This window comes from Papio anubis, chromosome 2, assembly GCF_008728515.1.
Source record: "Papio anubis isolate 15944 chromosome 2, Panubis1.0, whole genome shotgun sequence".
Taxonomy (NCBI): Eukaryota; Metazoa; Chordata; class Mammalia; order Primates; family Cercopithecidae; genus Papio; species Papio anubis.
The window spans coordinates 87276104-87289329 of record NC_044977.1 but is presented as its reverse complement, the minus strand read 5'-3'; the positions used below and the strand labels follow the sequence as shown (position 1 = coordinate 87289329).

Below are 13226 nucleotides of genomic sequence, written 5' to 3'. Positions count from 1 at the left end.
CCTGAATGTGTAACCAATCAAGGCCGAAGGGAGCCATCTGGAAACCCTCTCTCCCATTTCACCAGGAGCCTGTTCCTCCTCCCCAGGCTGGCTGGGGCTGGGCACGGGATGTGGCCACCAAACTGAGGTTCAAACCTCTCCACAGCTGTATGTCCTTTAGCTTTACCGAGTGAGCCCCTATCCCTCAAGAACCCTCCTTCCTCAAGAACAAAGTGAGTCAATGTGAGATGGCGTGTGGAAGCTCTGAGAACCACCATGCCATGACTACGGAAATAAGGAAACTCACTTAAAACTGGGCCTGGCCCACATATCCATGGTGGTAGCCTGAGTTACTAAGTCTAAATGCCTAGAGTTTGAAATTGTGAGTCAAATGCTAAAGAAAGGGACCTTTAGATGGGGCTTAAGGTCCCAGCTTCAGCTCCTGCACCTGCAAAGCTGTGATCACACTCAGGCCACAGCCTCATACGTACCCGAAGGCCTCGCACCGCTTCTGGTAGATGTCCATCTGGTGCTGCAGCGGGGCTGGGTCACTCTGGCCCAGGCGATTGATGTCTAGAATGGCCACGAGGTTGTCCAGCTTATAGATGCTGGCAAAGGCCATGGCCTCCCATACGGAGCCCTCTGACAGCTCCCCGTCTCCCAGCAAGCAATAGACTCGGTAGCTGTGGACAGAGAGTGAGTCAGGCCAGTCCCTTTCACCTGGACCCAGCTGGCTCCCACCCCCACCCGTTCAAGGAGCCTGCACTCTGGGTAAAGGAGCAGCCATGCGTGGATATGCAGAACAGACGGCATTTACACTCAAAGGGCAACAGTGTCACCAGGTCCCTGCAGTCCACCACAAGCCACACCCCAAGAAGGAAGCCATCAGGAGCTCAGGAAGAAGTACTGACTGTTAAGAAACAGAGGTCTAGGACAACAGGGATCTGGCCAATAAAATCAAGAAAAATGGGGGTTGTTGGAACGAGAGGAAAGTGAGGAAGAGTGGGTGAATAGGCTTGAGCCACCTGCCGCAGGGGATGGACCCCGCTGTGAACCAGAGGTTGGAGGAGTTCTTGGGACTGGCTGGGTGGGCCAGTGGGAAAGGGGAACCTTGGGAACCAAGCTCTGCTTCTGCCTGGAGGAGGGAGCTGGGCCGGGGAGGCCTGAGGCACTCTAGGCAACACCCTGGAGCAAGAGGGCTCAGGCGGAGGATGGAGCATGGAGGGCCCTTGAAGACCAGGTGCTTCATGGGACAGGCTCTCCCCAAGCTTCCAAGACTGGCTCTTGACCCCAAGATTGAAGCTGGGCCTGGCCCTGTCTCTACCACCGGGGCCTTCTCCTCCCTTCAACACAGGCAACCATGATCTTTTCAAGACAGTGAGACATGTTAAAAAGAACATTGAACTTGGGATAAATTACCCAGCAAACAGAACGTTCCCGGGCCCCAGGGGAGGGTGGGCGAGGGGGTGAGGCTAGAGGAAGGGAGACCAGTTCAGGGACTCTGAGCCCAGCCTGGGAGATGTGAGGGGATGGGGGTAGCAGAGGGACGGCAGCAACAGACACAGAACTTGTCTAAAGGTCGTGCCGTCAGGAAGTTGCTGATCTAGGATTCAAACACAGGTCTGACTATAGCCTAGACTGTCCACTCCTTGCAGTGCAGGCATGCACGTAGGGTGAGGAGTGGTGGGACTTGGGGACCTCCCCTTACCCTGCCCAGTGTCTAGCTGTGTAGCCCCAGGAAATGAGGCCGGTGCCTGGTTGGGCTCAGAGGGGACACGGCTGCCCTCCTGCTACTACAGGAAAAGGCCCTCAACCCGGCTGCATGCTCAGCAGTCCAAGCCTCCAGGCCTCCCTGCTGCAGGGTGAAGGCAGGGGCAGCCGGAAGAGGCTGGGACAGCCAGCCACGGAGCTGTCAGCATGACTCAGCACTTCCACATGCCAGCAGGCCGGGAGCGCTCCCTGCAGCCTCCCCTGCCTCGTGCTGCTCTTCTATGGCCCCCACCACAGGAGGTGGTGCCCCTGTGGGGTACCATGGCCAGAAGGACAAAGCCTTAGGCCCACACTTCAGAGGCCCTATCCTGTCCCAGCCTCGCCTCCTCTTTCCCCTGTAGGTTTTGAGGGGGCCCAGAGACCCTGGAGGGGCTCTGGTCTGGTACAGCAGCTCCAGAAAGGGGCCACATGATAGGGATGAGCCAGAGAGGCCTGTAGCGAACTTGACTTCCCAGAAAGGGATTCCAGGGAAGCCAACTGGCTCCCACCCCAAGCCCACACCCACCTCCAGGGAAGCCAAACCCAGGCTAGCACTGGAGGCCCAGCACAGCTTTGGACTTCGAGACTAGGGACAAGGCTAAGCCCTACAGGGCCATCAGGCTCAGGTCAGAGGGTGTGCTGAGGTCCCAAGGAGATGCCAAGGAAGAGGTTGTGAATAAGGAAGGGGCCTATAGGAGCCTGGGCTAACCCTGAGACTTGATATTGCCTGAGCTGTTAAGAGTTAGGGGTGGGGGGCTCCAAACATCCATTCATGAACTAATTTGAAGAAAGGGGACCCTAAATAGAAGGTCGACATTTGTTGCAGAACGATTTGGAAACTACCTTACATGTCCAACAACAGAGGACTGGCTAGATGGATTATAGCATCTCCCATAAAACAGAACATTACGTGATCGTTAAAACCAGCTCTCAGGATGGGTGCAGTGGCTCACGCCTGTAATCCCAACACTCTGGGAGGCTGAAGTGGGCGGATGTCCTGAGGTCAGGAGTTTGAGACCAGCCTGGCCAACATGGTGAAACCCCGTCTCTACTAAATACATAAAAATCAGCTGAGTGTGGTGGTTAGCGCCTGTAATCCCAGCTACTCAGGAAGCTGAGGCAGAAGAATCACTTGAACCCAGGAGGTGGAGGTTGCAGTGAGCCAAGATGGCACCACTGCACTCCAGCCTGGGCGACAGAGCAAGACTCCATATCAAAACAAAACAAAAACCAGCTCTCCACTGTTAATGTCATGAGAAAATGCTCATGATAGAAGGCTTGGTTTAAAGTGCAATACTAGGTTTTATATTACACACACACACACTGGGATTACAGATATGTAAGCTTTTTTCATGATAACATGGACAAAATACATCATTAGATTTAAATTGGGGGTGGGAGGCAGTGTGTTAAGAATAAGGAAAAATCCGGTCGGGCGCAGTGGCTCACGCCTGTAATCCCAGTACTTTGGGAGGCTGAGGCGAGCGGATCACGAGGTCAAGACCATTTCACCATGTTGAGACCATCCTGGCTAACATGGTGAAAGCCCATCTCTACTAAAAATACAAAAAATTGCTGGGCGTGGTGGCATGCACCTGTAGTCCCAGCTACTTGGGAGGCTGAGGCAGGAGGAGAATCGCTTGAACCCAGGACGCAGAGGTTGCAGTGGGCCAAGATCGCACCACTGCACTCCAGCCTGTATGACAGAGTGAGACTCCATCTCAGAAAAAATAAAAATAAAAAAATAAGGAAAACGTTCATTTCTTAATACCACTCTGTACTTTTTAAACAGGAGGGCAGGGCAGAGGCCAATTTGCTCTATCAAGACACAATCTGGGTGCCTGGCCTAACATGATAATCCCTGGATGCCCTGGCCCCTTCCCCCAGGTACAGTCAGGGGCCTAGGCTCTAGCCAACCCTGGCCCCAAGCCACCCTGGCTTCTGGGAACCCAGCTAAACTCCTTCTCCCTACACTGACTTGTTCCATTATGTTAGGGTCAGGAAATGCCCCTTCACAGGGAATTATTTCCAGCAACTGTAGGGAATAATTAACTCACATCTCTGGTTCTCTGCCAAATAAAATGCTCTTAAACATGCATCCCATTCTTTGTGTGTCTCTCTCTCTTTACTTCACGGTGAATCATTTCTGGGTGTAGCCAAGCCTGCCCCAAGGCTCAGCCAGGGACTAAAAGAAAACTGTGGTCAGGTGACACTGGCCTGAGGGGGTCTGGAAGGGACTGTGAGGCCTCCTTGGAGAGCCAGTCCTGGGGAAAGGCCTGCACACAGAAGGTGCTCCCTGCAGTCTCCTGTCCTTCAAGGACCCACAGTCATCCCAGACCCTACTTGTCTGCCAGCTCCACAACAGCCCCGGCATGGCGCCTCTGCTGCAGGGGTGGAGGACAGGGCAGTAGAGATGCCACCAGCTGCAGAGCTGGGCCCTTCTCCCACCCGGTGGGCTTGCCCCACTGGCCTTCCTCCTCCAGGAGGCTTCCCACCCACAGGACTCCCCCAGCTCCTGTGGTGCCCTCAGCCTCTCCGAGAGCAGCCTGGGAATGCTGAATACTGACTCTGGATACCTCCACCACTGACTGAATGGCCTAGGCCAGCATCTTGCCTCAGCTTCCTCACCTGTAAGACGGGTCACGGTTCTCAAACCACTACCCAACTCATAGGGGGTTTTTAAAGGTGGAACCCAATACAGCACATGACCACTAAGCAAAGGGCCTAGGCCCCAAAGGGCAAAGGAACCCTTCTGATGAGTGATTGACATGGTTAGGCTCTGGGTCCCCACCCAACTCTTGTAGCTTCCCACGGGTTATGGGAGGGGCCCAGTAGGAGATAACTGAATCATGGGGACAGGTCTTTCCCATGCTGTTCTTGTGATGGTGAATAAGTCTCACGAGATCTGATGGTTTTAAAAATGGGAGTTTCCCTGCACAAGCTCTCTCTTTGCCTGTTGCCATCCACTTAAGATGTGATTTGCTCCTCCTTGCCTTCCACCATGATTGTGAGGCCTCCCTAGCCATGTGAAACTTAACTCCATCAAACCTCCTTTTCTTCCCTGACTCGGGTATGTCTTTATCAGCAGCATGAAAACAGACTAATACAATGATTATTCTTTAAAAAAAAAAAAAAAAAAATTTTTTTTTTAAATTAAGATTTTTTTTTTTTTTTTTTAAAAGAGGCAGAGTCTCGCTCTGTAGCCTAGGCTGGGATGCAGTGGCTCAATCATGGATAGCTATACTCTTGAAGCCCTAGGCTCAAGTGATCCTCCCACCTCAGCCTCCCATGTAGCCGGGACTACAGGTGTGCACCACCATGCCTGGCTAAGTTTTGCATTTTTTGTAGAGAGTCTTGCTCTGTTGCCCAGGCTGGTCTTGAATTCCTGGCCTCAAGCAATCCTTCCCTCAGCCGGACCTTATTCTTAACAGTTTACAACCTCATCCCCCCAGGCCATATCTGACCGTCAGAGACTAACTTATGGCTAGAACCTTCCTTGGGGGCCACGGGGGGCTGCTCCTACTGATCACCTGGTGGACACTGGAGCAGCACACCTTTCTGGTCAGGCTTACCACCCACCCTCTGGAGGCCCAATCTCTCAAATGTTTGTTTCTTCCCTGCTGACAGGAGGTGGCTTACAGGTATCCCAGAACCCCCCAGAACATACAACTCTCCCCTTTACCAAGATAAAGGCAAGCGGCTCAGGCCTGGGCTCCTGGTGCCTAGTGAGACAGGCGCCTGGGGGTAGGTCTTTCTGAGACTTCTGGGGTCTGGGCACAGGGCTGGGGGCAAAACAGGAAGTCCTCAGCCTAAGCACTCTGGCTGAAGAGCACATGATTGGGAGCATGTACTCTGTGCAAACCCAGCCCTGCCAGTCACTGCTGACCCAGGGCAGATCCCTTAACTCCTGAGTGTTTCCTCATTTGTAAAGGGGGCCGGTCATGGCACCAGCCATAGCAGATGTTTAAAGAGCAAAAGAGGCCACGCGTATGTATTACTCTGCCCTAGCCAGGAAAGAGGAAGAGTCTGGGGGCGGCAGTGAAGGGTAGGTCACCCAAGGACCACTCCCCAAAACTACCCAGGGTGGGGGTGGGGAGAAGGCGTGTTACCTGGCCTTGTCGAAGTATTTGCCAGTGTAGGCCATCCCACAAGCGGCCCCAAGGCCCTGGCCCAGGGAGCCAGTGGCCACATCGGTGAAGGCTTGTTTCTGTCATAACAGAAGGCCACAGTTAATCTGAGAGGAGAAGGGATCCTGGTCTCACCCGCCCCTGGAGCCACACTCCCACCCAGCCCAGCGAGCCCCTCCCCTGCAGGTCACGCCCCAGGGCAGCCTCTACCCAGCATGTGACTTCTTCTGCTAATGAACTAATTATAGTTGTAGGTTCAAATCCCAGCCCTGCCCACTAGCCAGCTACGTGGCCTTAGGCCTCAGGCCGGGGGCTGAACCTCTGTGAGCCTCAGTTCCCACATCACCCACTTCACAAAGGGCTGGGAGAGGGAATCATGAAAAAATTGACATAGAACATGTGGCCCTTGTGGGGACCCAGACCACATGACAGTTTTTGTGGTAATCCATGAAGTCTTAACATTTGCAGGGATGCCAGTTGGCACCCCAAGGAACAAACCGGGTTCCCTCCCCAGAGCGTCACCAGCATCCTAGAGCCACCCCCTTAGAAGAGAGCCCCTTTTCTTCCCAAGCTGTAGCTACCCAGCCAAGGAGGCCCAGCACAGAAGGAAGCTTGGGGACAGGCCCTCCCTGAAGTCATCCCAGGGCACCCTGGCTGAGGCCTCAGAAGGCTTTCCCCTTTGGCACCAGCTTGGGGTGAATACGTGCCCCCAAAACACCTGCTTCGTTCCTTCCTCGTCTCAGTGCTCTCCTCTGCCTTTCAATACCTTTGGCTTCTCAGTGGGCACCCCCTGCCCCGGTCCCGCATGTCTGAGAAACAGGAAGCGGAGGTAGAGGCATGAGAGGCTCTGGCAGGAGCACTTACGGGGACCGGGTGCCCATCCAAGTCGGAGCTGATCTTCCTCAGGTTGAGCAGCTCCGCCTCGGGCAGGAAGCCAGCTTCAGCCCAGACCGCGTACAGGATGGGAGCTGCATGGCCCTGCCGGGAGATGGACATGGGGTGAGGTCAGGTGGGGAGCAGTTCTACTTGGGGCTGTGCCTACTGCACACTGACCCCTGGGGCCTGGCTGAGTCGGCCAACTGCAGCATCCATTTCAGGGGAGGAAGCAAGTGAAGGCCACTTCTCCCCTTTCAGCCCTCTTCAGCCTCTTGGTTTTCAGCCCAAAGTTCCCACTGCCAAGGCTGGGCAGGCACTAAGACAGGTGCAGGGGGCACAGCTGTGAGGCTGGACAAAGCCAAAACCCCAGCAGGCAGCCGGCTACCCTAATCCCCGGTTTCTGGCATGGGAACAACTTGGACAGACTTCTAAGCTCTAAAGCCTGTCCTGAGAGACCAGACGCCACAGAGGCAGGCTTGAGCACAGGTGGATTTCAGGGGTCTGTGGCTGTGATTCCACCCAGAAGGGGCGGGTCAGGGGGGTCCCCATCCAAAACCCTGCTACAGCATACCACTACCCCTGAGGGGGGCAAGCCGTGGCCTCGGGAGCACTGGCACAACACAGAAAGAGCAGGCAGGGAGTCACAACCCAGACCAAGATGCCAGTCCTGCCTGTCAACACCCAGACTGGGCAGAACACACAACAGACGTTCCCGTAGTCCCCTACTCCATTTCTTTGGGTTAAAGCGTTGTTCATGTACCTGGGCTCCATGGCAGAGCAACCCATCAATTCAGTCCTGTATTCCTTAGCCAGCTGGGTCAGCAGAGCAGGACACTGAGGGAGGGGCCAGGACGAGCAGGGAGAAGGCACCTGGGAGAGGTGGGCCCAGCCAGACCTCCTCAGAGACCACTCACCATTCCAGAGCCCGTGTGACCCTAGTCCCAGGCAAGGTGTGGCTGGCGGTGGGCAGCTGGGCTCTTACCTTGGAGAGCACAAAGCGGTCATTGTGTGGGTTCCGGGGGTCCTGGGACTTGTAGCGCATGGTGTGGAAAAAGAGGACAGCCATGATCTCTGCGGCGCTGCAGCATGACGTGGGGTGGCTGTGGCCCAGGAGAGAAGACAGACACATGCATCACGGCCCTGCACTCCTGAGCTATCGTGCTCAGCTGTGTAGGGACCCGGGGGGTGCATGTCGCGAGGAGTCACACAGGCCTGGCTTATCAGACAGCCATGCGCTCTTGTTCCCTGGGAGGGTGACACAGGGTTTCAAGAAAGCCACTGCTGGCAGCTTGGGGCCTGGGCCAGCTGGTGGGGGTGCTGGGGACTGTTGCACCTTCCCAGGGGCACCAGATCCTCAGAATCATGGCAACTGAAAATATCTGGGGTTGGACTCGAGTAAGAAGGAAGGAGGGGCCCAGGAGAGATCCAGCACAGAAGACGCAGCCCAAGACTAGCACCGCGGCAGCGGGCAGCTGCTGTCGGGCAGGGCCTAGCTCCCGCCTGGTGGTCCCCAGGAGTCTAATGACTCAGCAGCTGAGAGGCGCCGGCACTCCTACAACTGACCCCACATCCCGACGGGACTGCCCAGACCCTGCCCACCTGTGAAGGGCACCCTGCCCTCTCAGCACCCAGGGGTCTCTGAGCGCATGGAGCAGGGAGGAAGGGACTGAGGCTCATGGAGTTACCACAGACCTCCCAACAGTCTCCACACACCAGGTGTGGTAGCCTGAAAAATTGGGCCTTGGGCTTTCCAATTGCATCACCTGGGCTACTTGAAAGCTTTAGAAATGGGCAGTTTGAGGGCTGTGTAGCAACTAGGAAACAGGCTTTTGTGCAGAATTTTCAGAGCAAGACACACAATCTCATCTTCTACACGGCTACAATCATGTATTAATAAAAACCCCTTCTGCCTGTAGACAGGGGCTGAGGTGGGGCTGAAAAGCAAGAACCTGCCTTCCAGCCTGGGAGTGGTGGGTCCACAGAGTCCCCTTGGCTTTTTAGACTCTCATTTTAATCACCGAGCAGCTGCTGAGCAATAGAAAGTGCAAAAATCACATCTTAGAGATGGGACTCATTCAGGTCTTTTAGGACCCATATGAATAATCCACAATCCAGCCCCCTGCCTGGGAAAGGGGCTAGAGGCTGCACTTCCTGCTGGGAAGCTGCAGGTCCTGGTCAGCCCTGAAGCCCTCTGGTCCTAGGGCTTTGTTAACAGTTCAGCCTCCGGGCACAGGCCTCCCAGGACAGCCTCTCCACATGCAGCTCAGCGCGCAGCCCTCTCGCTGCTCCCAGAGGCCCTTCACACGAAGACACACCCCATGCCAAGCCCAAGGGCACATGCACCATCTGCAGCTCACACCACCAGCCTCCCGCCCCTCCAGTCAGCGCTCCCACCAGGTTAGGGGTGAGTCACGCTCAGTGCAGACAAGTTAGTAGTAGAGAAATCCAGAAAACTGTCCATGCTGGTTTAGTACCAACATTCTCGCACACAATCATCTTATACTTAACTATTTCTATGAACTCCCGGTCATGGGAAAAGACACTACACCTGAAAGAGGGAGGTGAGGACATGGTAAACGTGAAACCCTTTTCTGCCTGGCAGGACCCTAATCCCACGCTCCCAGTGCCAGCTTCAACCACAGGCCACCCCAGTCAGGCTGACCTCTCATCCTTCCCACCTCCAAGGGCAGCCCCGCCCCTGAGGGACCCTATTTCTAAAGCCATGGTCCCATTAGGAAGGAGCCTTGGTGGGAGAAGGATGTGGATGGACACTGGGCCAAACTGTTCCAGGGAGGAAGAAGGATGGTAAGTGCAGGGCTCCACCTGCCCCATCCATCTCGACACCCCAGGATGACAGTCCTTCTGGCCACCAGGAAGGGGTTCCAGGGAGAAATGGTGTGGCACAGGCTCTTTCTGCACACCCACGCCCAGATAGAGTAGACGTGGTGAGAGGAAGGTCAGCCGCGAGGTGACCAAGGATGAGAAGTAGAACCTGCAGCTGATCTTAAGCCTTCCTTGCTAGGCCTGCAGCCTTTCATTCCCTCCAAAGGCTGCATCCAGCCTTCTGTGGCCACTCTTCTTCACTTCTATCAAGTAAACACACACAAAAGAATGCTTAGGAGCCAGGTTTCCCCACACCCCTCCCCAGAGCTTTTGGGGCTCTCCCTCGGCTGAGCGTCCTGGTTTGGGGAGGTGAGCTGTGCCACTTGGGCTTCGTGACTTGAGCAAGAGCTTCGTCAACCTGGGGCTCAGCTTCTTCACTTGGGAGAGTGTCTGGGAGATACAGTGAGATAATGCACGCACAGTACCCAGGTCTCCAGCAGCCACCACCACCCATTGGGGCACCAGGTGCTAACCCTTCTCAGCACCTGCAGCTCTTATCTACAGGCAGGGATGGTGACACCCCCCACACCTGCTGGCCACATGCAGGTAAGAGGGGAGAAATAAACCAAGGATTGAGACTGGGCTCTGCACACTGTAAAGCACAGAGCACACAGGAGACAGTTACTTTCAAGCTCAACTTGGGCCAAAGGCATACATTTATGCCTGTGGCCTCCTCAGGGCCAGAGTTTTTCCTGCCATTCCAGACTGCCTGCACAACTGCAGGCGGATGCCCCATCCCACGGTGCTGTGTATGACAACTCTGGGTGAACACTGGCAACAGATGGCGTGAGGAGCATGATGCAGGGGATACAGGGTACCTACTGTACACCCTGCCTCTGTGATAAACAGGGCTAACAAGCACACTTGACAGTTTGTTCAAAACAAAACAAACCCTGCCTTGACCAAAACAGTCTACTTACAACCCCAATTAGTTCAACCTGTGAAGTGGTGTGGCAAGCTTAGAGCCAGGCCCAAAGAAAGTCTCTTAAAGCCCCCTCTCAGCTGGGCGCAGTGGCTCACGCCTGTAATCCCAGCACTTTGGGAGGTCAAGGCGGGAAGATCACCTGAGGTCAGGAGTTCAAGACCAGCCTGGCCAATATGGTAAAACCCCATTTCTACTAAAAATACCCAAAAATTAGCCAGGCGTGGTGGTGGATGCCTGTAATCCCAGCTACTCGGGAGGCTGAGGCAGGAGAATCACTTGAACCCAGGAGGTAGAGGTTGCAGTGAGCTGAGATTGCACCATTGCACTCCAGCCTGGGCAACAAGAGTAAAACTCGGTCTCAAAAAAAAAAAAAGGCCCCCTCTCCACTCCCCTCCAGGACAACACATATTCTTCCAGATGTCCTCTGGCCAGGAGAATCTCTTTCATCGCTTTAGTGCTCACTCCACCTGCTCACAGGTTTCTATGCAAGAAAAGGCCAGAGAGGCTCCCTCACCCTTCAGCTGGGCTCCTTCAAGAGATAATGGATGTCAGGTTGGGCGTGGTGGCTCACACTTGTAATTCCAGCACTTTGGGAGGCCAAGGCAGGCAGATCACCTGAGGTCAGTGGCTCAAGACCAGCCCTGCCAACATGGTGAAACCCTGTCTCCACTAAAAATACAAAAATTAGCCAGGTGTGGTGGCACATGCCTGTAATCCCAGCTACTCAGGAGGCTGAGGCAGGAGAATCGCTTGAACCTGGGAGGCGTGGGTTGCAACGAGCCAAGATCACGCCACTGCACTCCAGCCTGGGCAACAGAGCGAAACTCTGTCTAAAAAATACTAATAATAATGACAATAATTTACCAAAACTGACTCAAGAAGTACAGAACCTAAGCAATATTTTAAGAATTAAAAATAAACCAGATCAGTAGCTGAAGGCCGAAGATGCACACTCCTTAACTCCTAGCAACTTCACCAGTAGGAATGTACCATGAAATCTACACACGTTCCACACACTCTACAGGAAACACATATAGGCCGGGGACAGTGGCTCACGCCTGTAATCCCAGTGCTCTGGGAGGCTGAGGTGGGCAGATCAACTAAGGTCAGAAGTTCGAGACCAGCCTGGCCAACATGATGAAACCCCGTACCTACTAATAATACAAAAATTAGCCGGGTGTGGGGGCAGGCACCTGTAATCCCAGCTACTTGGGAAGCTGAGGCAGGAGAATCACTTGAATCCAGGAGGCAGAGGTTGCAGTGAACCAAGATCGTGTCATTGCACTCCAGACTTGGTGACAGAGTGAGACTCCATCTCAGAAAAAGAAAAAACAAAAAAACAAAGGAAACACAAACAGGGCTGCCCCACATTGTTTGCAATTGCAAGACCTGGAACTCATTCATATGTCTATCAATAGACGGGGTTAACTGGAGTATATTAATATAATGGGATACTACACAGCAGTAAGAATGAGTGAGTTATACTTCACAAATCCAGTATCAATATTCTCTCCCAAATACAGTGTGAAAAAAGCACAGTACAGAAGGATCTGTTTAACAAAGAAGACCATATTGATTTATGTACAAGTCTTTTTGTATATACTACAAGGAAAACAGGCCAGGCGCAGTGGCTCAAGCCTGTAACCCCAGCACTTTGGGAGCCGAGGCGGGTGGATCACCTAAGGTCGGGAGTTCGAGACCAGCCTGACCAACATGGAGAAACCCCATCTCTACCAAAAAAAAAAAAAAAAATTAGCCGGGCATGGTGGCGCATGCCTGTAATCCCAACTACTTGGGAGGCTGAGACAGGAGAATCATTTGAACCCAGGAGGCAGAGATTGCAGTGAGCTGAGATGGCGCCGTTGCACTCCAGCCTGGACAACAAGAGTGAAACTCCATCTCCAAAAAAAAAAAAAAAAAAAAGGAAAACAATAGAATGATAAAAAATTCAGGGTATAGTTCTTTCTCAGGGAAAGGGAAGATGAGGAGGGAGGGATCCACTGTAGTTCCAAAAATCACTGTAATGTACTAGTTCTTAATCCTGGGAGTAGCTACACACAGGTTCATTAATCATGACAGGAGTACATCATTTATCTTATTTTTTATGCATATACTTCTTTTAAAAAAAAAAAATTCAGGTGGCTCATGCCTATAACCCCAGCACTTTGGGAGACCAAGGCAGGTGGATCACCTGAGGTCAGGAGCGAGACCAGCTTGGCCAACATGGTGAAACCCCCCTCTACTAAAAATACAATAATTAGCTGGACATGGTGGTGGGTGCCTGTAATCCCAGCTACTCGGGAGAATGAGGCAGGAGAATCGCTTGAACCTGGGAGGCAAAGGTTGCAGTGAGCATAGATCTCACCGTTGCACTCCAGCCTGGGAGACAAGAAAAAAAAAAAGAAAAATTTAGAAGAGGCCAGGGGCTGTGGCTCACCTGAGGCATCTGAGGTCAGGAGTTCAAGACTGGCCTGACCAACATGGCAAAACCCTGTCTCTACAAAAATACAAAAATTAGCTGGGCGTGGTGGTGGGGGCCACTAGTCGCAGCTACTTTACTCGGGAGGCTAAGGCAGGAGAGTTGTTTGAACCTGGGAGGCAGAGGCTGCAGCGAGCCGAGATCACACCACCGTACTCCAGCCTGGGCAACAGACTCCGCCTCAAAAAAAAAAAAAAAAGCCAGGCAA

The 13226-nt window shown here is 53.6% G+C and overlaps 1 protein-coding gene across 1 annotated transcript in view; it reads right to left on the bottom strand.

Moving 5' to 3' along the window:
• The window catches only part of TKT (transketolase), a 30072-nt gene that overhangs the window by 8643 nt on the left and 8203 nt on the right, over positions 1–13226 (bottom strand). Inside the window, exons 2-5 of the mRNA XM_003894290.3 lie at positions 7714–7831; positions 6720–6833; positions 5838–5935; positions 471–662 (exon numbers count right to left, since the gene is read on the bottom strand). Coding sequence (XP_003894339.2) covers positions 471–662; positions 5838–5935; positions 6720–6833; positions 7714–7831 — 522 coding nt within the window. The remainder of the gene's footprint in view (positions 1–470; positions 663–5837; positions 5936–6719; positions 6834–7713; positions 7832–13226) is intronic.